We start from the raw sequence: 26,669 nt of genomic DNA on the forward strand, positions 1-26,669 counted from the left end.
AGTATGGCTGGGTATGGCAAATTATAGAAGAGTATTGACAGGGTATTGCAGAGTATTGGCAGGGTATTGCAGAGTATTGGCGGGGTATTGCAGAGTATTGGCGGGGTATTGCAGAGTATTGGCGAGTATTGGTGGGTATTGCAGAGTATTGGTGGGTATTGCAGAGTATTGGCGGGCAGAGTATTGGCGGGCAGAGTATTGGCGGGCATTGCAGAGTATTGGCGGGCAGAGTATTGGCGGGCAGAGTATTGGCGGGCATTGCAGAGTATTGGCGGGCATTGCAGAGTATTGGCGGGTATTGCAGAGTATTGGTGGGTCTCAATCGTTTCACAATTAAGAATGCCTATCTGATTCTCTTGATTGGAGTTATTTGACCGCCTCCAGGGAGCAACGGTTTTCACGAAGTTTGATTTGAGAGGGGCATACAATCTCATGATTAAGAAGGGCGACGAGTGGAAAGCTGCTTTCAATACCAGAACAGGCCATTATGAGTACCTCGTAATGCCTTTTGGCCTTTGTAACTCCTCAGCAGTTTTCCAGGAATTTATTAAGGATGTCCTCCGAGATTAGTTGCAGTTATGTGTGGTGGTTTATCTTGACGATATCCTCATATTTTCCAAGTCCCTGGAGAGCCACCACACAGATGTCTGTCTTGTGAACAGGTTAAATTCCTGGGTTATATCATTTCCACTGCTGGTTTTTCGATGGACCCAGATAAACTTTCAACAGTCCTACAGTGGCCCCAACCCATGGGTTTTCATCCTCTGCAGCGTTTTCTTGGCTTTGCTAACTATTATCAGAAGTTTATTCATAACTTCTCATCTCTGGTCAAGCCCCTGACTGATATGACTAGAAAGGATGGTAACCCAAATAGTTGGTCTCTGGAGTCAATTAAGGTCTATGAGAGTCTCAAGGCTGCCTTTGTTTCTGCTCCTGTGTTACCTTTTATCCTTGAGGTTAATGCTTCTGAGACTGGAGTTGGTGCCCTTCTGTCTCAACATCCTATCTCTATGAGTGCTATGCATCCTTGTGACTTCTTTTCCAAGAAATTGTCACCTGTGGAGTGCAATTACAAGATTGGTGACAGAGAGCTTTTAGCAATCATTTTAGCCCTGAAAGAATGGAGACATCTCCTCAAAGGTACCACTGTGCCGGTTCTCATTCTTACTGACCATAAGAATCTCAAATTCTTGTCTGAGGCTAAACGCCTCTCTCCCAGAAGGGCGCGATGGGCTCTTTTCTTGTCTAGTTTCAATTACATTGTCTCATTCTTACCCGGTACTAAGAATGTAAGGGTTGACGCTTTGTCACAACAATTTTTCTCCACTTTTAAGATGGAGTCGGTTCCGGTTCCTGTGATTCCTCCTGATCGTATTCTGGCTACTGTTCGCACCAGTCTCACTTCTCCTTTGGAATTCTTGCTGCTCAGGTCCATGCTCCTTCTGAGAAACCTTGTGACCACTGCTTTGTCCTAGAGAGTCCATTGTTGACTCCCATAGGTTCCCTGTGCGCATACAGTACCTGGTGCATTGGAAAGGGTACAGTCTGGAGGAACGCTCTTGGGTCTCACCCTCGGACGTTCATGTCCCTGACCTCCTCCGTGATTTCCATAGATGTTTTCCCCTCAAGCCTGGAGGTCCTCAGAGGGGGAGGGATCATTGAGGAGGGGGTACTGTCAGGGCTGGGCTCAGCCCTTCCTTCTCAAATCTGGCCACTCAGCTGTCGGCAAATTGCCAGCTCATATCTCTGCACAGTGACTCACCTGTTGATGATATCCTGCTTGTCAGTCCAGCCTACTTAAGCTGTCCAGTCCAGAGGAGCTCTGCCTTCGCCTTGGTCACATCTCTAGAGACACTTTCCTGTGCTCTTGTTAAACTCTTGCTTGGCTGACATTCCCTCTGGCTCCAGATCCTGCTTGCTGTTCTACTACGCTCAGCTCTGGCTTCCTGACATTTTGGCTTGTCTGACTATCCATTCTGGTTCCTAAACTCTGGCTATGTTTTGACCACGTTTACCTTTTTTTATTATTATTAAACAAGTGTGATTTAACTGTACATCTGTCTCAGTCTGATTCATTGTTTCTGACACAGCTGCACAGAATCATTGCTTGCTAGGATGGTGGCTTCATTCATTTTCTTTTTTCAGGCTAAGAACATTTTCAGCAAGTATGTACAACATACATTCAACAAGTAATACCTGTCCATCTGGCCAGAAATGCAGTGCCCTTGTCACTTTCTGTGAGCTAAAGTGTTTGTAACCCTAACAAAATAAATAAATCCTGCTACCGTATAGCAGTTTAAACAGCACAATGCTTGTGCTGTCTAATCTGTCCCACTCTAAACTGTAAAAAACCTGGCTGATTCTGCTCCTCCCCTGTAAACTTACCACGCTTTTTCATGGCTGCTGAGCCCTGACACCGTGGACAGTTTACGTGCCTCAGTCATCCGCAGCTCTCCTCTGTCCTTCTCTCCCCCCTCCCTCCCTGCCTGGAAGCTCCTGTGTCTGTGTGAGCTGTCTCTGCCCCCCCCCCTCCTGCCGCTATTAGCAGTACATAAACATTTACAAAATGCCACTGGCAGCCCCTCTCCTTTATCCAGTGATAACTCACAGTATAAGTGTTTGTTGAAATCTATGCCTCTAAATACTTTTTTAAGTTATCTTCAGGCTGGTCATGTAACTCTTGGCTCTGCTACTTTGATACAGGGCTACAGTGGGAGGTGCCGATTGGTCAGTACGGCGGTGATGTGACTCTCGCCCGTTTTCCTACTATGATCTAGAGTTATGGTGGGAGGTGCTGAGCGGCCAGTACGGCAGTCACGTGACCTCTCAGCTGACGTCAGGGGGAGATCTCGGCCCCTCCCACTGTAGCCCTGGATTGAAGCAGCAGAGCAGCCGGGAATCGCGTGACCGGTCTGAACATACCTGAAAAAAAAGGTATTTAGAGGCACAGATTTAAACAAACATCTATACTGTGAGTTATAACCGGATAAAGGATAGGGGCTGCCAGTGAAAGCATTTTGTAAGGTAACAACCAGTTTAAAAGAAAGCACAAAGAAACTTATTTTTATTGTAAACTAATAGTCCCATCAATCCCCCAAGTAAGGAAGATGAATAATTGTAGACATATTTTAAGTCCAGCTTGTATGCCAACCTTGGCTGTACACATGACAGGACAGAAAGTGCATTATTTGCAGGATTATTATATGCAATTTGCCAATAAATGTAAAAATGCTGAAATGCAGCGACTATATCTAAGGACTGGTAAGCTGCAAGATATTACATTTTTATTTTTGGGTTTAAATACACTTTATATAATTGATCCTTTAATACTTTTTTAAACCCCATAAACCTTCCATTGTGATAAGAATGAACATCAGTAGGGAAGACGTATCAACAACACTAAAGCAAATAAAATGTGCTGTTATTGCGTGAACATGACAACCCGTTACCTATCACACAACATAGGACAAACATAGATCTATACTCAGACAAAAGAAAGTTTACAAAAAAAAAAATATTCATTTAAAAAATAATTGGAAACTTGGTCTTTTTTTTTGCCATCACTCTTCTATGTTTTTATATTTCTAGGATGCTGCTTATACTATGGGTTTCTAGTGTGTTCCAAACAGTGAAATAAACAAATTCTGACGGTTATACTAGCAAAATGTTCTTATTCAAACTGTCAAAATGAAGATGCAACTTCTACATGTAAGAATTCTTGTCTTTCAGCATTTAGTCCTACCTGTATATTTTCAATGATTTTGGCATCTTCCTTCACATCTGGATGGATTGCAATCACAATATCTTCATATCCACCATTGTTAACTCTTACCAGAGATCCTATGGACATACATAGTAAAGAACAGATCAGAAGGAAAATAAATGAGTTTTGAGGAGCCATGGTACACTTTGCTTAGCAGGAGAATCACTGCCTTCTTTTGTGCTACAAATGAATCTTATCACATGAACTTTGCAATATTGCTACATTATGTTACGCACCATAAATATGACAATTATATGTCTTTTGAAGATAAAACAAATAAGGAAATAGCTGTTTAAATACTTATCAAATTTGTTTGCGATTAAAGATTGCTAGTTCTTTCTTTCATCTCAGTGTGATAATTTAAATTTAGTGACCCCATACATTTAGTGAAACAATTTAGACTTTACAATAGGTAACTTTGTCTTGATCAATATTATTACAGGCAGATGTGGCAAAGCTTAATTCATTGTTTTACATTTCTTATTATGAACAAGAATAGCAGAGCCCATAGATATAGCAAGGCAGTGAAAGTTTCCTTGCTATGGTAATAAATAGGGAAAGAGAAGACTAGATATTCTGGGTGGGCAGCCAGAATAGGCTTTGTGCCTAATTGATTGTTTGCCCAGACTGTGACTTTCCTGGGTATCAGATGTACCACCAACTGCTATGTGTTGTTATGCTAATTTTGGATTCATGTTATTTTATACATTTGCCAAATGGGGCTGCTGAATTTAACTGGTTCTCCCCCAAACAGCAAATTTGCTACCAGCCACCTAAGCAACAGTCCATCCACTCTGGCTACAAATAACTGCCTAAGGGTAGTGTATATATATATTTTTTGTCTTTTATTGCTGATAGAATTTATAACAGAAGAGGGGTTAGGGCATGAAAGCCTTGGCATGGGATATTTCCAAAGAAACGCTCAGCAATAGTTAGGGATCAGAGGACAGTCTTTAAGCAGCAGTAACAGTTGTAGCCGATGCCCTGTACACACGACCAGTTTTCCCATCGCAATAAACTCTGAAGGTTTTTCCGAAGGAGTTTCGATGGAATTCCGCTGAAACCGTCTTGCATACAAATGATCACACCAATGTCCGATCATCAAGAACGCGGTGACGTACAGCACGTATGACCGGACTAGGAAAAGGAAGTTCAATAGCCAGCAGCCAATAGCTTCTGTCTCGTACTTGCTTCAGAGCTTGCATTGGTTTTGGTCCGCCAGAACAGCATACAGACGAGCGGTTTTCCCGATAGGAATTGGTTCCGTCGGGAATATTTAGAACATGTTCTCTTTCAAGGTCAGTCAGAATTTTCTAAAAAAAAAAAGTCAGATGAGGCATACACATGATCGGAATATACGATTAAAAGTTTCCGTCTGACTTTTTCTGTCGGACATTCCTCTTGTGTGTACGCGTGAACAGTCCATGGCCCCACAGCTGAAGACCACAGGGCAAGTCTTTGGGCATTTGTTTACAGTGTGCCAAAGTGCAACATCAGTACCCAGTGTATTAAACATTGTCACAGGGATCAACTTAAAGTTTCTACTCACACATCTCCAGGACAGCTGCCTCCTTCCAGCTTCCACGGGACATAACACAGTAAGTAAGATGGTGCCTGTGAGGACTAAATTCTTTGTGGTGTGGTTCAGCTGTCAGCTCTGAGCAAAGTCTGTTTTAGCCCTTGATCCTAGTGCTGGAGCCTCCTTGAGCAATTGTCTAGTCCGTGGGCTGCCTAGCAGCAGGAGCCCTGCGCCTCTGGAACCTTCCTGAGGAGAAGGAGCCCTGCTCTCCATTGTCTCAGACTATTTATCCACACTCTGGTCCCCTTCTGCAAACTTTCCCTCCAGGGTTTGCCTGGAACCTGATAAATATTCAGGCTGGGTGATTTGAATCTCCCGCCCTATGATTTGAAAGCTTCTTTCAGAGGCAGGAGAAAGAAATCAAATGCTCAGCCTGTGAGACACTGAACAGTCCAACCTAAACAATCACTGCTCATTTTATTACAAAGGAACCCAAAAGCTAAATTCGCCTAGCCTCCTACGCTAGGAGGGTACTGCATTTTTTTCATGTTTCTACCTTTTCTCTTTTGTTCATTGACAGACACAGCTGCTCTTTTGATTTTCATAACAGGGTATTAAAGTGCCACCTACCAGGAGAAGGACAATAGGCAGAAAAAAACTCAGCACTTCCTAAAAGCAGTCCTCTCTTGTATAAAATCCCCACTCACTGCATAGGTCACTTTCTGACTAGTGTTCAGTGGTATAGACTTATTTCCATGCTGCAACTGTGGTTCCACTGATTTCTTTTTCCATTTTTTCTTTTTCCTGCTGCAGAGATATTAAATCAACAACTGGACTGGGCAACAGGCAGGATATTTGAAAACTATGTGGTCACCCCAGATCGTCAAACAAAAGCATGCATATATATATGCTGAGTTGGCTGTGACAGCCCATTCTGGACCAGAACAACCAGCGAGTTAAACGTCTTGTGGGGACACATATGATCAGAAACCTACAATTCATGTCATAGTGTTACCTTGGCCGACAGCCCCCCCTTCAGTGGTGAAGTGGATCTGTCTTGTGAGCTTTACCTGCTCCACTGGTTTGGTAAGTAGATGCTCCCTTTTCCCTCGCTGGACACAGTGTGGGGTGTGATTACTCCCTGAGGTAGTCGGTCCTGCAGGCCCCATCCCCTGTCCTCTGGTTTTCCCTCCTGGCTGCATTGCTGTGCCTCTTACCCTAACTGCCATTGCTTGCCTACCTGTGAATGGCTGAGCTTCTATCCTGTCCCCTTTCTCTGTCTGCTTGGCTCCTTAGTTGTCTGTTTCATCTCCCTGAGAGGATGGGGGTGGGGGACATTTTAGCAGGGCACATTTGGGACACTGTGGGGGTTGCTTGGGGCTCAGTGTGGTGTTTTGCTACTGTGGAGCTGCCATGTGCTCCTTTTGGGCCAGCATCTATTTTCCCTTAGACATGCCGGCCATATCTATGGAGGGGAACATTAGCCATCTACCCAGACACTGTACTGTGGATCAATATGTAATAGCCACCTATGGGGCGGCCATTATCCTGTAGATGCACATCTTTTTGTCCTCCAGTGCTAGGGCAGAAGCTAAGGGTGGTCCTGGGACTCTCATGGAGGCATGCTTTCTAGAAGTCAAATGGGTAGTGGTGCACAGCTTCTGGGGCAGTTCTGCAGTTAGCCTCTTCCAGGACCCGCCTTCCTTCCTCTCTCACTGCTGTAGGCTAACTCTCCTGTTCCCCTTTTTTTCCCTGGTGGGACCTGCTGTACTCTGCTGGGTGGCTCTATGGAGTCCCATGAAACCACTTTCCCTCTGTACCTCCTTCCAGGGGAGGCTGGTACCTCTATACCCTGAGCTTCCTCTGTCTCGGTTGATGCCATGTCAGTAGTCCTGGGGTCAATCATCTCTTGTATGGAAGCGGTGTTTGGTCACAAGGGGAGCAGAAAGCACCCCCCTAACCTACATACTCAGATTGCTCTGAGCAGGGGTTGGACTCTGTTTCTGTGGACCCCAATGGAGTATCTCCGATTTCCCCAGAATAGTACCAAAGATACGTCCACCTGTGTTTCGGCACATGAGAAGGTGTTAGCTGTGGTGCTGATTGACTTCATACGAGAGATGCTTACAGTTCCCCTTACTGCTGGGGAAGGGGATGCAGTAACTGTAGCTTTTGGTACTCACAAGCCAGCTAGGTGTGTTAAGGTCTTCCTTACCCCACATATTTTGACAACATTGACTGAATGGGCCAAGGTTTTGCAGCAAGGTGCAGCCTTTAGTAAATTATCCCAGGCATATGTGGAAAAAATTGGGCCCCCTGCAGTTATACCATAATGTGCTAGTATACACTGCATGCTAGCACATTATGACAAACTTACCTGCACAGCACTGTCACAGCTCCCCTGTGCGTCATTCTTCAGCTAGTCTTCCTTCTCGATTCACAGGCTCTGGCCATTTAAATGGGCGTGGGAGTCCTGATCGTGGTACAGCGCTCTGCATTCAATGGCATACGATTTGCCCTGAAATGCAGAGCAGCGATGCACATGCACGGGTGATGTCATCAGCTGTCATGATGATATGAATATCTACTAAATTGTGTAGGTTTAGAAGATATTCATTGTACCTACAGTTAATCCTATTTAATAGAAAAATATATACAAACTAAAGACTAAACCTTCAAAGCTGATCCAAGAGTCCTGTCCCTATGAGGTTTAAATATAAAATAACTCACATCATCTATTGATGCTTCCCTACTTCTCTCCAAACTCTCTGTTTTGGTGGTTGTGATTCAACAAGTCCTTTAGGCCGCGTACACACGCGCGGACTGTTTGCCCAACCTTGTTCGTCAAACAGTTTCGGCAAACAGTCCGCTCAAAATTTGCATGAGCGGACTTGCCCACACACGAGCGGACTGTTTGACGAACAAGGTTGGGCAAACAGTTCGCTCAACTTTTGAAATGAACGGACTCGCCCACGTAAGGAGGAGGCAAATCCGCCCATTTCGAGCGCGTGTACAGGTAGGCGGGGCCCGCGAAGGAGACGTCGCGGGCTCCGCCGCCTGGAATGGGCTTAAAGGGGAACCCCAACGCCGAAAAAAATCGGCGTGGGGGTTCCCCCCCAAGTCCACACCAGACCCTTGTCCGAGCACGCTACCCGGCCGGCCAGGAAAGGGGGGCGAGCGAGCGCGCCCCGCCTCCTGAGCCGTACCAGGCCGCGTGCCCTCAACATGGGGGGTGCCTTGGGGAAGGGGGGGCCGCGCGGCCCCCCCACCCCAAAGCACCTTGTCCCCATGTTGATGAGGACAAGGGCCTCTTCCCGACAACCCTGGCCGTTGGTTGTCGGGGTCTGCGGGCGGGGGGCTTATCGGAATCCGGGAGCCCCCTTTAAGAAGGGGGCCCCCGGATACCGGCCCCCCACCCTATGTGAATGAGTATGGGGTACAATGTACCCCTACCCATTCACCTGTGAAATAAAGTACAAAAAAAAACACAACACATGGAAAAAGTATTTTATTGCACAGCTCCGGGGGTCTTCCGTCTTCGGGGGTCTTCTCGCCGGACTCCTCCGCTATGTGTGTGTAGCTCTTTTACTAGCGGAGGAGTCCGGCTTTCTTCCTCCCCGCCGCCGGCCTCTTCTCCCGACTTCGGGGGTCTTGTCCCCCTCTTCGGTTCTTCTGCCGGGCCACCGCGCCTTCTTGTAGCTCTTTTACAGGCGGTGGCCCGGTCTTCTGTCGCCGCTGTCGTCGTCGTCGTCGCCGCCGCCGCCGCCTTCCGTTCTTGTTCTTCTTCTTGTTCTTCTTCTTGTTCTTCTCCTGGAGATATTGACTCGACGATCTCTCCGGCCGGAATGCCAGAGCCGCGCTGTGCGGTCACTTATATAGTGACAATGGGGCGGTGTCACATGGTATATGTCACATGGGTTGGTCACATGGGTTGATGTCACATGGGGACTATGACATCGTAAGGGGGTGGGGTCACCATGTGACCAACCCATGTGACATATACCATGTGACACCGCCCACCGCTCATATACCATGAGATCACCCTTTGAAAAAGTTACGTTCTGTAACGCAACGCGTCAGGGAAGGAATTCGGTGTCGGACCCATCACTTCCGGTTTACGGCCGAAACCGGAAGTCCGCGTCTGCTGCACACTCTGCTGATATTTTAAATGTAAGTGTGGATTTTACTGTTGTTTTCAATAAAATAGCCAAGTTACTACACATGAGAGCCCTCTGTGTTCTTCCACTCTTTATGGCCTGGATATCCTGGAGCTATTGGGAGGGCATGTAACATTTATCCTCACAGTGAAAAGTTAATCAGCGGTGAAGCAGTGGGAACGAAATAGAAGCCAGCAGTTACCCCTTGTACACAGTGCCTGTATACCAGATATTGGAGGTGAGAGGCTGGGGGAAATAGGTGGTGCACCCATTAAGCACTGAAGTTTGCAGTGATCTATCACTTGTGGGAATCGCCTCTTCACATCTTTTGCATGAACTCTATTTATTAATTTTACAATGGCATTAGTCATTAATGCACTTTAAATTTATGGACTATCACGTGTTTGCATCATATGTCTAAATATTCATTTTTTCACGATATTCACTATTTTTTATTCTTCATATGGTTATTTTATTATGTTTGTTTGGATTGGGATTGTCTATGTGGATTGTTTAGGGGTTTGAATATTTCTCCACAATTTTTTATTCACTAATTTTGCATATATTTGCATACACGCATATTTGTTTGAATTTTTGATATATTTATTTTCCATTGTATTTATATTTAGTGAATAACATTTTGATCCACATTTATTTTGAGATTACCATACACTCATTTTTATTTAGCACTTTTTTGGTAGCGCCGCATTTTCATTTTCATTTATCTAATTTTGGTGCAGAGAACACTTTTTTATGCTGGCTGCTTCCTAGATACATTACTTCCTCTCTGTAAGTTATCTTAGGTTGAGCGCACTAGCTTTCCCTATTTTATAATAGTAGCACGTAGGACGTGGCACGCTCTGACTTTCTTTGTATCCGCCTGACCACACGGTGTTCTGATACAACCAATTTTACATAATGGAATGAATAGTGCCCAATCATTGAGTGGCATGAGGAGCAGTCTACTTGTCATAGGAGGAAACGCACATCACCCTTATAGCTTTCTGGTAAATCGTAAAATGAAATTTTTTTTTATTTATTTTGTTTTCCGTTAAAAATTGTATTTGTCTGAAAATCCAAATTAATTAAGGTTGAATCTGTCATTGAAGGCTTATGGTGTCTGTCGAATGTTCAAAGAAGATTAGATGGAGCAGCTAAACTTTATGACTCCGTATAGTTTAGCTGCTCCATCCAATCTTCTTAGAACTTTCGACAGACACCATAAGCTAAAGATTCAACGTTTGTATGTTTTTCGCTGCTTTGTCGAATCTTTGTCGTTCATGTTGAATGTATATAGTTCAAACAGAAAATGGAATGGTGATAGTGATCACTGATCAGACAGGTAACAAGATAGGGTATATAGAATCTATATAGAATCACAATCTTTAATACAAAATCTATAATATTAAATCCCCCCCACAACACGGGCAGCCTCTGAGGCTATCACAACACTAGTATCACTATCAAGTTCACAACACTAACACAGTTAATGCAGCAGATTATTATGAAAAAGTTAAGTTGAACTGTAGCTTGCTTCACTATTGTTCTGCTGCTGTTCTTATGCTTAATTGCTAAATAATTTAGGTTCTCTGACAAACGGACCAGCTAAGATTGACTGTCTTCTGAAATGATTCATTGTGTATGTTTCTCTCTGCTAGCAATTGTAAGTGAAAGTAAGTTGGCTGTACGTGTGTACTTAGTTCTAGCTATTTTACTGCTCCTCCTCTTTGGTTACAATCAGCCAATAACATTCATCATCATAATTATTTTTATTTTACTTCTCCCACCTAATTCCAGCAGCAATCTTTTCTCTCTGTGTCGAATCTCTATGTTGAATCTTTTCTCTCTATGTTGAATCTCTATGTTGAATCTTTTCTCTCTATGTCGAATCTCTATGTTGAATCTTTTCTCTCTATGTCGATTAATCCTGGACTAATTGAGTTAATGTTAGGTACATTTGACCACAGGCTCGACAGACACAGATTGTTATTGTCAGCATCATGTTGAATCTTCTATCTACAGTATATTGAACTGTTGTCACAACGAAAATGAAAATAAAACATTCGTTTATGTCGGATCTTTTGTTTTTTGGATTCTGCACTTTCATTATCGTTTGTTAAAATGATAATGAAAATACCTGAAATTCGGACGAAAATGCATTCAGACGAAAACGAATGCACATGTCTATTGGTTATTGCTGGCAATAGACTGGTGCACTAGACACACTTTATAAATGTGAGTACCCTGTATTAGGGTTTGTTTGCTTGTGTTCATTAAATTGTTTAAACCTACTACACTATCTAGTGCTTTTATTTTTACATAAACTGAGGTATTTCACTGAGGAGCCCTGGATGCAGTTTTTCCCTTCTGAGCCCAGAGGAGGTTCTAATGCATGTTTAGACTTGGTGTAATCGCTAAGTCGCACTCTCTAAGGTGAGCGTTCACTACCTAGGGGATCACTGGAGGGAGGACACCGTGGCACATTTGAACACCTACCAAGCTGTTTTATGATTGCATGGACTACCCTGCGTAATGATTAGAAACACAGCAGAACACTCTGTTTGCACATGAGCACTTTATTACTTGCTATATACACATAATATATATAAAAAAAATTGCATATATTTTATGGACTTTACAAACTTTATGAATTTTATGAATCTATATGTTTTTTTCACATGAGCACTATATACTTATGCCGCGTACACACGACTGGACTTTTTGACAGCAAAGGTCAGACGGAACGGATCCGTCAGACAATTCGATGGTGTGTGGGCTCCATCGGACATTTGCTGTCCAAAAATCTCACGGACTTTAGAAATAGAACATGTTTCAAATTTTTCCGGCGGAACTCCGCCAGACCCAGTTCCTATGGAGAAATCCGCTCGTCTGTATGCTAGTCGAAAACCAACACTAGGGCAGCTATTGGCTACTGGCTATGAACTTCCTTATTCTAGTCCAGTCGTACGTCATCATGTTTGAATCCATCGGACTTTGGTGTGATTGTATGTGGCCAAGTCCATTCATACTGAAAGTCCACCGGAAATCCACCGAAAGTCCATCCAGAAGACCGTCGGACCTAGTCTGACGGAAAGTCCGGTCGTGTGTACGCTGCATTACTGTGCATTTGAGTTTCCACTCCCTTATATATTTTATTTTTTTATTCATTATTTATTGGCACTTCACCATTGGCCAATATTTGTGTATTTCTATGTTATATATACATTTGGTATCCAATTATTGGGTGTACAGTGCATATTACATAGCACAGCACTTTTCAATTCATTTATTTTACAATTTGTTCTGATTTTAGCTGCTGTTTCTTATATTGATCCTATTACCTTTTACATATTTTTATATTTTTGATGAGATCATATTTACAGCACGGTGTAGTATTTACTCATTTATGTTTGCACGAATTGTGAGACGTGTTTAATGCCAGCAGCTTTTTCTTTCTCTATACATTTAATGGGCATCTGGTCAGTGGTGGCTCGCAGGATTCTTTGTGTTTTCTAGTGCCCAATCATTGTTGTCAGCGGGAAGAATAGTGCCCCATCATTGGTGTCAGTGGAAGAAAAAGTGCCTCGTTGTTGGTGTCCGTGGGAGGAACAGTGGCTCATCATTGGTATCAGTGGGAGAAATAACACCCCTAACATACTTGTCAGTGGGAACAATCGTGCCCCTTCATTGGTGTCACTGGAAGGAATGGTGTCCCATCTTTGATGTCAGCGGTAGGAATCCGGCCCCATTGTTGATGTCAGTGGGAGGAATAATTCCACATTGTTGATGTCAGTGGGAGTAATAGTATCTCATCATTAGTGCTAGTGGAAGGAATAGTACCTCCCCGTTGATGTCAGTTGAAGGAATAGTGCCCCATCATTGGTGTCAGTGGGAGGCACAGCACCCCCAATATTGGTGTCAGTGGGAACAATAGTGCCCCATCATTCATTGGTGTCAGTGGAAGGAATGATGCCCCATCTTTGATGTCAGCAATAGGAATCGTGCTCCATAGTTGATGTCAGTGGGAGTAATAATTCCCAATTGTTGATGTCAAGGGGAGTAATAGTATCATCAATGGTGTCAGTGGAAGAAATTGTTGATGTCAGTTGAAGGATTGTATGAATAGTTCCCCAACGTTGATTTCAGTGAAAGGAATAATGCCCCATTGTTGGTGTCAGAGGAAGGAATAGTACATCATCGCTGGTGTCAGCAGAAGGATAGTTCCCCATCGTTGGGGCCAGTGGAAGGAATAGTCCCTTTCATTGGTGTTAGTGGGAGGATAGTACCTTGTCTCAGTGGGTGGATTAGTGCCCGAGGGCTGGATAAAGACAAGGTAAGGTCCACAATTTGGAGACCACAGGACTAGAATATTAAATTAACATATCTGAAGTAAAGAAAGTGAATTTTCCTCCAAAATGCTTTTAGGTGTTTGGAGACATTTTGGTTTGCTTAGAGTACCATGGTTTAGTAACAATGAAGAGTGGTTGTGCAGAACTGAAAGTATCTAGAAAAACCTAAAAGATTGTGTGTTATGGGCTTTATTCAGCCAAGTAGAGGGTATTGGAATAAGTAGAGTTTTCACAGGGTGTAACTATTTTTGCATATTAATCAGTATGCATTTTTAGCAAAGCGGCAAAAGCAGTTGTCTTCGCCCCATTAAATTGGGTGTCTTATAATCTATTCTTAGCCCCCGTACACATGGTCGGACATTCTGATCACAAATTCCGTCTGATTTTTTCCAGACAGATTTTGTCTGAAACTGGTGTTGCATACACACAGTTGGACAAAGTTGTCAGAAAATCTGATCGTTTGGAACGTGATGGCGTTAGTTTGTTGCGACGGGACTTCGTTCGGGCTTGTAGCCAATAGCTTTGGTCTCGTAATTTGATCTGAGCATGCGGGCACTTTGTCTGATCAGAATTCTCTACAAACAATCGGACAAAGTCCAATTGGATCATGTTGTCAGAATTTTTTTTATCCAGCTCTCAAACTTTGTTGGTCGGACATTCCGACGGAAAAAAGTCTGATGGAGCCCACACATGGTCGGATTATGCGACAACACAGTCCAATCGGACATTTTCCGTCGGATTGTCCGACCGTGGGTACGGGGGCTAAGACATTCCACCTGCTATGGAGAGACCTACAGAACATACTGAAGTCCCTCCTTTCTTCTTCTAACCTTCTCAGGAATTCTCAAGCTGTTGGGCGGGATGTCAGTCAGAAGCTAGGTTACTTCATAAGGCCCATTAAAGAAAAGAACTCTGCATATCTTTTTCTTTCTCGCAGAATTGGGTACTTTCAGAAGAAAGACTGTCCCTCTCACAAAAAAGGGTCCTGCGCTTACTCAGGTTTCAAAAATCAGCATCTTCATTGTAGGTTTTGTTTATGCAACAAGAAGAAGGAAGTACTAATGTATTTAATATTTTAATCAACCGAAAGCCATTAGAAGATAAGAGTACAACTGAGATGTACACTTACAGTATCAACATAGTTAAATATTTCTGCATTATGTGCAATTGTATTTATGTCTTACCATTGATATCTTTAACAGTAATAAAGTCTAAAATACTATTCCAAGATAAAGGTTCATAAACTGTGAAATCATGTTAAAACTGTGCTATATCACACAAAAACTGTGGTGATATCAAGGCATATTATCTACAGTGATTCCAGAGTCCAGCAATGTATCTCACTACATTTGAGGGTTTAAAAAAAAAATTTTTAACCATAATGCACTGTATGGAATTTGAACTTTGGTCCACTGGCTTAAAAGGTATTATAAGGAGGTGTTTGGTTGAGCCAGCTCCCTATATAATAAAGCTGTGAACTGTTGTAAAGAAAAAAGTAGGAAAAGATGAAAAAATGCATAGAAAAAGAACTGGGTCAGTAAGGCTGCTTTCACACTGGAGCAGGCGGGCGTTGACAGTAAAATTCCACTTTTTTTAATGGTGCTTTACTGTAGCTTTTGAAGAGGTTTTCGGCCGCTAGCAGGGTGCTTTTAACCCACGCTAGCAGCCGAAAAAGGGTTAAAACGCTGTGCTGTGACAATCATAGCTTTCAATAACATCTTGTACCCCCTATTCAGCAGGAGTCATACAGTTTATAGAACTGGTATTTCTACCTTTTCTATATACTGTATAACAGTTTCCCGCTGTTACAGGTTCCTAAGAGCATTACTACTGCTTTTATGATGTTACCTTATTGGAAGCTTTCTCCTTGGAAGCTACAGTCAGGTCCATAAATATTGGGACGTTGACACAATTCTAATCTTTTTGGCTCTATACACCAGCACAATGGATTTTAAATGAAATGAACAAGTTGTGCTTTAACTGCAGACTTTCAGCTTTAATGTGAGGATATTAACATCCAAATCAGGTGAATGGTATAGGAATTACAAGAGTTTGTATATGCGCCGCCCACTTTTTAAGGGACCAAAAGTAATGGGACAATTGGCTTGTCAGCTGTTCCATGGCCAGGTGTGTGTTATTCCTTCATTATCCCATTTACAAGGAGCAGATACAAGGTCCAGATTTTATTTCAAGTGTGCTGTTTGCATTTGGAATCTGTTGCTGTCAACTCTCAATATGAGATCCAAAGAGCTGTCACTATCAGTGAAGCAAGCCATCATTAGGCTGAACATCAAAACAAACCCATCAGAGAGATAGCAAAAACATTTGGTGGGGCCAAATCAACTGTTTCGAACATCCTTAAAAAGAAAGAACGCACCTTGAGCTCAGCAACACCAAAAGACCCGTAAAAGCACGGAAAACAACTCTGGTGGATAACCGAAGAGTTCTTTCCCTGGTGAAGAAAACATCCTTCACAACAGTTGGCCAGATCAAGAACAGTCTCCAGGAGGTAGGTGTATGTGTGTCAACGTTAACAATCAAGAGAAGACTTCACCAGAGTGAATACAGAGGGTTCACCACACGATGTAAACCATTGCTGAGCCTCAAAGACAGGAAGGCCAGATTAGAGTTTGCCAAACAACATCTAAAAAAGCCTTCACAGTTCTGGAACAATATCCTATGGACAGATGAGACCAAAATCAACTTGTACCAGAGTGATGGGAAGAGAAGAGTATGGAGAAGGAAAGGAACTGCTCATGATCCAAAGCATACCACCTCATCAGTGAAGCATGCTCGTGGTAGTGTCATGGCATGGGCATGTATGGCTGCCAGTGGAACTGGTTCTCTTGTATTTATTGATGATGTGACTGCTGGCAAAAGCATTATGAATTCTGAAGTGTTTCGGGCAATATTATCTGCTCATATTCAGTAAAATGCTTCAGAATTCATTGGACGGCGCTTCAGAGTGCAGATGGACAATGACCCGAAGCATACTGCGAAAGCAACCAAAGAGTAAGGGAAAGAAGTGGAATGTTACGCAATGGCCAAATCAATCACCTGACCTGAATCCGATTGAGCATGCATTTCACTTGCTGAAGACAAAACTGAAGGGAAAATGCCCCAAGAACAAGCAGGAACTAAAGACAGTTGCAGTAGAGGCCTGGCAGAGCATCACCAGGGATGTAACCCAGCATCTGGTGATGTCTATGCGTTCCTATGCGTTCTATGTTTCTATGCGTTCCAGACTTCAGGCTGTAATTGACTGCAAAGGATTTGCAACCAAGTATTAAAAAGTGAAAGTTTGATGGATGATTGTTAATCTGTCCCATTACTTTTGGTCCCCTAAAAAGTGTGAGGCACATATACAAACTGTTGTAATTCCTACACCGTTCACCTGATTTGAATGTAAATACCCTCAAATTAAAGCTGAAAGATGCAGTTAAAGCAAATTTTAAATCCATTGTGGTGGTGTATAGAGCCAAAAAGATTAGAATTGTGTCAATCTCCCAATATTTATGGATCTGACTGTATTTAGTTTATTTCTGAGAAAAATAAATTCAGCTTTGTTGGCCAATAATTCATTTTATTTATTTGGGCATTAATCATATTGATAAGGTTCACTAACAAAGAGCAATTCTATATTTAGTTTTATGCTTTTGGGTGCATCTTGTCAAATACTTCTCTCATCATACAATCACTGTTGTACCGAAAGAGCAGATACTGCTTTGGTTATCACACTTTCACAGTATATATATATATGAGACTGCACATTTTAATCTTATCTACACACTTTTACCCTGTAAGTGATCCACGCTGATGGCAGTTATAGACATGGCAATTTTCTGGAAATTTCAATCACTTTTTAACAAGTTTTCAATATAAATAAAATATTTTACTGCTATTACTAGTGTAAATTTATGCACATTACCTGTTTTGAAAAGGCTTGCAATTTACTCTAGAAAAAAGAAAATGCTAAACAAAGGCTCTTTCACACTGGCAGACAGGGGTGCTCAGGCAGCCACCTACCCAAATCTTAACATTACAACCTAAAAGGTCTATGTCACAGGCACATTAAAATCAGTAAATTTAAAGAATTTTTCAGGGATCTGCTTTAAAGTGACACTAAACCCACATCATAAAAAATTATCAATAAATGGTGCAATTACTTGCTGTTAGGGATGAGCTTCGTGTTCGAGTCAAACATACGTTCGACTCGAACATCGGCTGTTCGTCCGTTCGGCGAAGTCCGAACATTTTGGTCCGTTCGCGCCAAATTCGTGTGGCGCTCATGGCCCACAATGCACTGCGATGGCGCAGTGCATTGCTGGCTCATGATTGGCCAAGCATGCACTGTGACCCCGCATGCTTGGCCAATCGCAGCGCCAGCAGCGAGGAGAGCCATGATTGGCCACAGGCAGGATGCCTGTGGCCAATCATAGCTCAGGCTGTGTAGTGCACGCCCCACACTATATAAGGCCGCCAGCACGGCGGCCTTGTGTAGTGTGTTGGCGTCTGAAGCAGTGGGTGTTCTGTGTACCTTCAACACAGTACACACCGATCGTTTTCGGACGATTTTCGATCTTGCTGTTGTGTAGTGGTTATTGTCTGCGTGCCCTGACCGCAGTATACACCACTATATTCACCTCACCTATATAGCTAGTGATCTATCTTTTATAATAGAGCTTGCAGTCAGTAGTGTTAGGAGATAGTGCGTGCTGTCTGCGTGCTCTGTACCCAGTACATACCGCTATATCCACCTACATAGCTGTTCTCTATTTGAGCCCACTTGCCATCTGCAGGAGTTATTGGAAGTTGTGTGTGCCTCCAGCACAGCACAGTATACATCTGTATATACCCCTTTATCTCTGGTGTTCTATAATAAAGGCATGCTGGAGTTAGTGGGTGTTCTGTGTACCTTCAACACAGTACACACCGATCGTTTTCGGACGATTTTCGATATTGCTGTTGTGTAGTGGTTGTTGTCTGCGTGCCCTGACCGCAGTATACACTGCTATATTCACCTCACCTATATAGCTAGTGATCTATCTTTTATAATAGAGCTTGCAGTCAGTAGTGTTAGGAGATAGTGCGTGCTGTCTGCGTGCTCTGTACCCAGTACATACCGCTATATCCACCTACATAGCTGTTCTCTATTTGAGCCCACTTGCCATCTGCAGGAGTTATTGGAAGTTGTGTGTGCCTCCAGCACAGCACAGTATACATCTGTATATACCCCTTTATCTCTGGTGTTCTATAATAAAGGCATCTGCAGGAGTTAGTGGGTGTTGTGTGCCTCTAGCACAATATACACTACCCAACTGCTTTTTTACCCAACTCCCTTCAGGCCATTACCATGTCTGGAAGGCCAGCAAGGAGAGGCAGACAGGCGTGAGCCGATAAAAGAGGGCAAGCAGGCTCTGTGTCTAGAGACAACAGTGCTGGTCGTGGACGCGGTGCATTGTCATCAGCACGTGGCCATGGGACACGCTTGTCCTTCTTTTCGGCAGCTGGACATGTTGAACCGCAACATGCCAACGACTTGGTAGAGTGGATGACCAAGCCCTCTTCATCCTCCTCATCCTCTCTCACCCAGTCTCAGGGTACTAGCAAAGCAGCTGCCAATGCATCGTCTTCCCTCCTCTCAATGTCATCATCAGTGACTCCTTCCCTAGACCCACCACGTCCTCCTGAGGAGTCTCCTGAACTCTTTGAGCACAGTGTTGGGTACATGCTCCAGGAGAATGCCCAGTGTTTTGTGGGCTCTGATGATGACACTCAGCTAGAGGAAGGCAGTAGCGTGAGCGCAGAGAGAGGGGATGCTCAAGAAGGACAGCAATCTGGCAGTCATGTTCCACAAGCTGCAGCATACTGCCAGGTTTGCTACAGCGATGAAGAGGGAGGGGATGATGAGGGCACTGACTCCACGTGGGTGCCTGGAAGGAGAGAGGAGGAGGAGGAGGAGGAGGCACATGTCCAACGAGGCAGGCTGCCCTCCGGGGGCCAGCTTAGGGGCAGCACACCGACTGAATCACACCGCAGAGCTCCGCCTGTGCAGAGCGCTGCCTCTGCGCGTTATTCTAAAAGTTCTTTGGTGTGGGCCTTTTTTGAGACGAGTGCATCAGATCGCACCGCTGCTATTTGCAACATATGTCTCAAGCGTATCTCACGTGGCCAAAACATCAGCCGCTTGGGCACCACATGCTTGACCAGACATATGTTGACCTGCCATGCAGCTCGTTGGCAAGCGTACCTCAAAGACCCACACCAAAGAACAAAGCGGACCTCTCCTTGCTCCTCATCAGCTGGCATCTCCAACCCCACTAGACCTTCAGTCCTCTCTGAAACCTGCTCTGAGAGGAATGAAGGTGTAGAATTAGGTGTGTCACAGCCAAGTGCTTCCGGGAACTCTGCTAGCGGTACACCCACGTCCGATTATAGCAGGCAAATGTCCCTGCCCCAGCTGCTGGACCGGCGAAAGAAGTTCACTCCCAGCCATCCACATGCCCAGCGTTTGAATGCTAGTTTGGCTAAATTGCTAGCACTTCAACTGCTGCCTTTTCAGTTGGTAGACTCGGCCCCCTTCCGTGAGTTTGTACAATGTGCGGTTCCTCAGTGGCAGGTCCCCAAATGCCACTTTTTCTCACGGAAGGCGATTCCGGTTCTCTACCGGCATGTGGAAGGCAATGTCCTTGCCTCGCTGGACAGGGCGGTCAGCGGTAAGGTGCATATTACCGCTGACTCATGGTCCAGCAGGCATGGACAGGGACGTTACCTGTCTTTCACGGCCCATTGGGTCACTCTTCTGGCAGCTGGGAAGGATGCAGGACAAGGTGCAGTAGTGTTGGAGGTTGTTCCGCCACCACGCCTCCAAAATGCTACTATTGGTTGTGACACACCTCTCTCCTCCACCCCCTCCTCTTCTTCTTCCTCCATGGACTCTTCCAGTGCTCTGTCCTCAGAACCAGCGGTGCTCCGTAGGCGTTCCAGGGGCTACGCAAGTACGCAGGCAAAACGATGCCATGCCGTGCTTGCGCTGGTTTGTTTGGGGGACAGGAGCCACACTGGGGCGGATGTTTTGTCAGCTCTGCAGGGGCAGGGCGAGAGGTGGTTGACGCCACGCCAGCTTAAGCCAGGAATGGTGGTTTGCGACAATGGCACCAACCTCCTCTCTGCCCTCCGACAGGGACAACTGACCCATGTGCCCTGTGTACCCCGGCTTACAGGATGTCCTGAAGCAGGCCAGGAAAGTCTGTGTGCATTTCCGCCGATCATTTAATGCCTGTGCTCGGCTGGCTGAGCTCCAAAAGAAGTTGAACCTGCCCAAGAACCACCTTATATGTGACATGCCCACCAGATGGAACTCAACATTGGCCATGCTGCAGCGGCTGCACACGCAGCAGAGGGCCATCAATGAGTACCTGTGCAACTACGGCACCAGGACAGGGTCAGGGGAGCTTGGTTTTTTTCTCACCACGCCAGTGGGGCATGATCAGGGATGCATGCACTGTCCTGTCACCGTTTGAGGAGGCCACAAGGATGGTGAGCAGTGACAGTGCATGCATCAGTGACACTGTACCTCTTGTCCACCTCTTGGAGCATACGCTGCGTGGAATAATGGGCAGGGCACTTGAGGCAGAACAGAGGCAGGAAGAGGAGGACTTCCTTGCCTCTCAAGGCCCCCTTTATCCAGACAGTGTTCCTGCTGTGCCACCCATCACACAGGAAGAGGATGAGGAGGAGGAAGAGGAGGAGGAGGATGATTGTATCAGCATGGAGGTGGAGGCTGGCACTCAGCATCAGCATCAGCAGCAGCAGCAGCAGTCTTGTAGGGATGATTTACAGTCCCAAGAAACACGTGGACTTGTACGTGGCTGGGAGGAGGTAGCTGCGGATCATGTTGTCCTTAGTGACCCAGAGGACTCCGGACCGAATGCCTCAGCTAACCTACGCTGCATGGCCTCCCTGATCCTGCAAAGCCTGCGGTAGAATCCTCGTATTCTTCGGATCAAGGAGAGGGACCATTACTGGCTGGCCACTCTCCTTGATCCACGGTACAAGGGTAAGGTTGCCGACCTTATCTTGCCATCGCAGAGGGAGCAGAGGATGAGACATCTCCGGGAGGCCTTGCAGAAAGGTCTGTGCAACGCGTTCCCAGAGACTGGGAGGTTACAAACTCCTGGTCCTGGACAACGTGTTGCTGAGGCATCGGTCAGAAGGAGCGGTGGAGAAGGTGGCCGTCTGACTGATGCTTTCAGACAATTTTTTAGTCCGCAGCCCCAAGGTATGATCGGTTCCAGCACCCATCGCCAGCATCTGATTTACATGGTGCAGGAATACCTAGGGGCAAGGTCAGACTTGGACACCTTTCCCACCGAAAATCCTCTGGCTTACTGGGTCTTGAGGATGGATCACTGGCCAGAGCTTGCACAGTATGCAATTGAGCTACTGGCCTGTCCTGCATCCAGCGTTCTTTCGGAACGCACCTTCAGTGCTGCTGGTGGCTTTGTTACCGATCACACTGACCTTCATCAAGATGAATCAGACTTGGATCACCCACAGCTACCAAGCACCTGAAGCTGATGTAACAGAATAATTTTTTTGGAAATATCACATCCCTTCAAGACTGCCTATGCTGATGCTGAGTGACTGTCCTGTTATGTTGATTGTCTATCCTCTTCCTCCTCCGCTGATATGTTGGAAGAACATTTCTGGTTCTGGTTGATGCCATCAGCCCAATTTTTCTGCCCCTGTTTAACAGGGGCGTTTAATTACAATTTTTGATGCAATGCTTTGCAGCAGGGCTAATTCCTGCAATAAAACTAGAGTATATGGCAGAGGTTGCAGTGTGGTGGCACCAGCACCAGTGCCTAAGGCCCAATTTTTCTGCCCCTGTTTAACAGGGGCGTTTAAGTACAATTTGTGATGCAATGCTTTGCAGCAGGGCTAATTCCTGCAATAAAACTAGAGTATATGGCAGAGGTTGCAGTGTGGTGGCACCAGCACCAGTGCCTAAGGCCCAATTTTTCTGCACCTGTTTAACAGGGGCGTTTAAGTACAATTTTTGATGCAATGCTTTGCAGCAGGGCTAATTCCTGCAATAAAACTAGAGTATATGGGAGAGGTTGCAGTGTGGTGGCACCAGCAGCAGTGCCTAAGGCCAAATTTTTCTGCCCCTGTTTAACAGGGACATGTAATTACAATTCTTGATATAATATTTCACAGGAGGGCCCCTTCCTGTGCCCACCCAGAGTAATGGTGAGGACTTATAGTGTTGTGGCACCAGCACCACAACCACCAAAGGTCAATTTTTCTACCACTGTTCAACAATGGCATGTAATTACAATTCTTGATATAATCGTTCACAGCAGGGCGCTCCAGCGCCCACCAAGAGTCACTTTGAGGGCTTACAATGTTGTGGCAAAACCAACACCTTGTTCCGCCATTTCTGCAGAGCATATAGGGCAGGCCCCTACTTTCAAACATCCAATTTACAAACATCTCCTACTTGCAAACGGAAGGAGACAACAGCAAGTGAGATGAAAAAAGATGGACGACAAAACAAATTATACAGGGGTGATAACCCTTCCCTATGTTTTCCAAAAAGCTTAAAAATAGTTTTTTTGACTGGAGCTACACTTTAAAAAGGTACCAGTTGAAAATTACAAACAGATTCAACTTAACACAACAAACCTACACAGTCCCTGTCTTGTTTGCACCGCCTGTATACTGCTGTTCTGAGTATATAGGGCCTGGGGGCCACACGCATTTCCTTTTTTTAATATGGGTACGGGGTTCCCCTTAATATGCGTACAAGACCTAAAGGGGCTGGTAATGGGCAGGGAGGGCTACCCATGTCATTTTTCTCAATGATTTTCAACCATATTGCAGGAACCAGATATAACATTAAAACCTTAAGCAGTTTTAAATGGTGTTATTTCCGTTTAATGTCATTTTGTGCAGTGACTGTTCTAAACACGGGAAACATGTGGCACTTCACAGGCATACTACAGACACCCCCCAGGCACCATATTTAAAGGAATATTTCACTTTTTTTTTCACTTTAATCGTCATTAAAATCAGTGCTCCCGCCAAAACGGCAATTTTTAAAAACATTTTAGGCATTGACCCATGTCCCCTGGGGCAGGAGCCAGGTCCCCAAACCCTTTTTAGGACAGTATCTTGCATATTAGCCGTTAAAATTAGCACTTTTCATTTCGAACGTTCGAGTCCCATAGACTTCAATGGGGTTCTAAAGTTCGTTCGAATTTGGGGTCCGTTCGAAAGTTCTGGTGCGAACCGAACCGGGGGGTGTTCGGCTCATCCCTACTTGCTGTTCATACTCACTCAGCCACTATGGGATTCGTTTTCTGTATCCTGCAAAAACCTGGTTGATCCTGCTGCTTTCTATCTCTACCTTCTGTTCATGTCTCCACTTCAGCTAGGGATGTTTCAGCTCTTGAGGCAACTCTGCAGAAGTTCAGTTTTCAGTGAGTTTCTATGCTGAGCATTTAATCTATCACATCTGAGCAGCCCATGTGCTTATAGTCATACATGTGGGTGAATAAACAGTGTTAAATGACAGCCCACTCACTCCCTCCTCCTCTATGCCCCCTAATCAGCTAAACACAATGGGGGTGAGAAAGTTACATGTAGATTATCTGTGTCTTCACCTCCCTCTTATTCCAAGACACAGGCTGGAGGGGTGTGACACGTACTGTGACTGTCAGAAATCCACCCATACTATATTATTGCCAAAAATAATAAAGATTTGATTTCAGATATATACTTGTATGCCAATTTTAATTTTACAGTTTATTGATATTATTTATGTCATGTGACAGGTATATCAGTAAAAAGTTACTTAGATGTTTTTATTATTAAAATAATTACAGTGTCATCTTCCACATACAGAAATAGAAGGGACAATGTAAATTAAACAGTGTGTATTTAGTATCAGTTTAATGAGGCACTATATAGGACCTACTGTTAAGGGGTGCTTTAATACCTACTTTATAGTCCCAAAGAGGGAGGTCACTTTTCTTAAAAGTAAAGATGAATTATACATTATACTGTAAGTAAAATAGACAATAATGATATTTAAAAAAAAACACCACTCCTATATAGACAATGTGATATTAAATATTTACTGTGCAGCCTTTTGCTCCATGTCACCTACCATGTTAGGCAAAAAAAAGTCACACTGCTTCTATGGAATCATGTCAGGTAATATATGAAATGTTATTCCTCTGCCTAGTAGGCAGTAGCAACCATTCATATCTGTGACAGACCTAGCTGGGGCAGGGGCTTTTGGAGAGGACTGGAAGCAAGCCTCTTAGCCCTTGTACACATGGTCGGAGAATCCGTCGGAATGTGTCCTATCGGACCGTGTTGTTGGATAATCCGACTGTGTGTGGTATGCATCAGACTGTTTCCGTCGGAATATCCATCGGACCAAATTTTCCAACTTGCTAGAAATATTTTCTGACAAACTGGTCCGATAGGACATACTCCGATCATGTGTAGCCTACTCCGACGGACAAAGTGCCACGCATGCTCACATTCAAATTCTGACACGGAAGCGCTTGTTCAGGTAAAACTACTGCTCGTAAGCGATATAGCACATTCGTCATGCTGCAATGTTAAAAATTCATTCATGAAGCACATTCTCTTGTTCTTTACAATGCTGCAAGAACCAACTTCTTTTGATGCTCATAGTCACACACACTTCTCCCGAACGTATTTCATTACTCTTTTTTCACCATTTCAGCAATACAATTTTATTTTGCGTCACATCTACACAATTTTAGATTTTGTTTATTCTCTTTTGGATGTTTTTTTATTTTTAATTCCTAAAAATCTCCTTTAAAGACAGTTTGCTAATTTCTCCTTTTTCTGGGGTGTTTTTTGTGTGTAAACTTACCACAACAACATTATTTTATTTTTTATCTTTGGTTTTTCTTTTTTAATCTACAGGAGGTTGTTTAGTGTTGGTACCCCTTGTTATTAATTTCACTTTGTATTTTTGAAATGTACCTGCCTGCTCACAAATAAACTGGCCTTTTGGAAGGAAAACACATACACAAGTATTTCATCAAACAAAAAAAACCTTTATTTTGGTCGCTATAAAATAAAAATAGGAACGCGTCGCTGGAGAAACTTCTTACTTTGGTGCAGCCTTTGGCCCCCAGGGCAGACATGAACAAATTAGAATTTTAAAAATTGGTGGCCTGAGGAGTAGATATCTCAGGGAGAGAAGTCTGGTCCCGAAGTCCTAGAGAACAGGAAATTCAGATGCCATTTATGTCCCCAGGATGTGGATCTTCAAGAGGCTGCATCTTCTGGCAGACCAGACTGAACCCAGGCCATCACTCTGTTGTCTTCCTTGGGCACTTCCCACCAGGCATCCTTCCAGTCTCAATTTTTCCAAAAAAAGCTGCGCTATAATGAATCAAACCAATGTGTGAAACAAATGAAAAAAAAAAAAAATGAATGAAAGAATGAAATCCAAAAATACAGACAAAGAAATCTATATATAAATATTCAAATGTTAGTCCATTTCCTGGTCAACAGTAATTCTGCTTATCATCTCCACCGTGTTTTATCACACCGCACCAATGGAAAGAAGTGTCATCAAAGTTGCAGAGAAAGGCTTTCCACCACCAACAATACTGACGCTTACCAGCTATACTGATCCCATCTCAGAGATCAGATATCGCCACTATTAAATCACTCCCTCTGAACATGGACTGCATGGAGGATGTATCTCTTTAAGCGCTCTGTTCAAGTGGATGGTATGTTCCTACGGCCACACCGCTCATTGCCCAGCACATGCATAAACAAGAGGAATCACCATAGTGTGATATAGTAAAAAATTTTAATAA

General features: G+C 44.1%; 1 protein-coding gene across 1 annotated transcript in view; it reads right to left on the reverse strand.

The window, feature by feature from the left end:
- The window catches only part of LOC143928224 (calcium-activated chloride channel regulator 1-like), a 108,868-nt gene extending 104,930 nt beyond the window's left edge, over positions 1-3,938 (reverse strand). Inside the window, exon 1 of the mRNA XM_077452974.1 lies at positions 3,743-3,938. Within this exon, the coding sequence (XP_077309100.1) occupies positions 3,743-3,901 (159 nt within the window). The 5' untranslated portion in view covers positions 3,902-3,938. The remainder of the gene's footprint in view (positions 1-3,742) is intronic.
- Between the last annotated feature and the right edge of the window lie 22,731 nt (positions 3,939-26,669).

The sequence above is a fragment of the Lithobates pipiens genome, unplaced genomic scaffold (assembly GCF_037356315.1).
Source record: "Lithobates pipiens isolate NorthernLeopardFrog02 unplaced genomic scaffold, aLitPip1_a1.2 Scaffold_23, whole genome shotgun sequence".
NCBI lineage: Eukaryota > Metazoa > Chordata > Amphibia > Anura > Ranidae > Lithobates > Lithobates pipiens.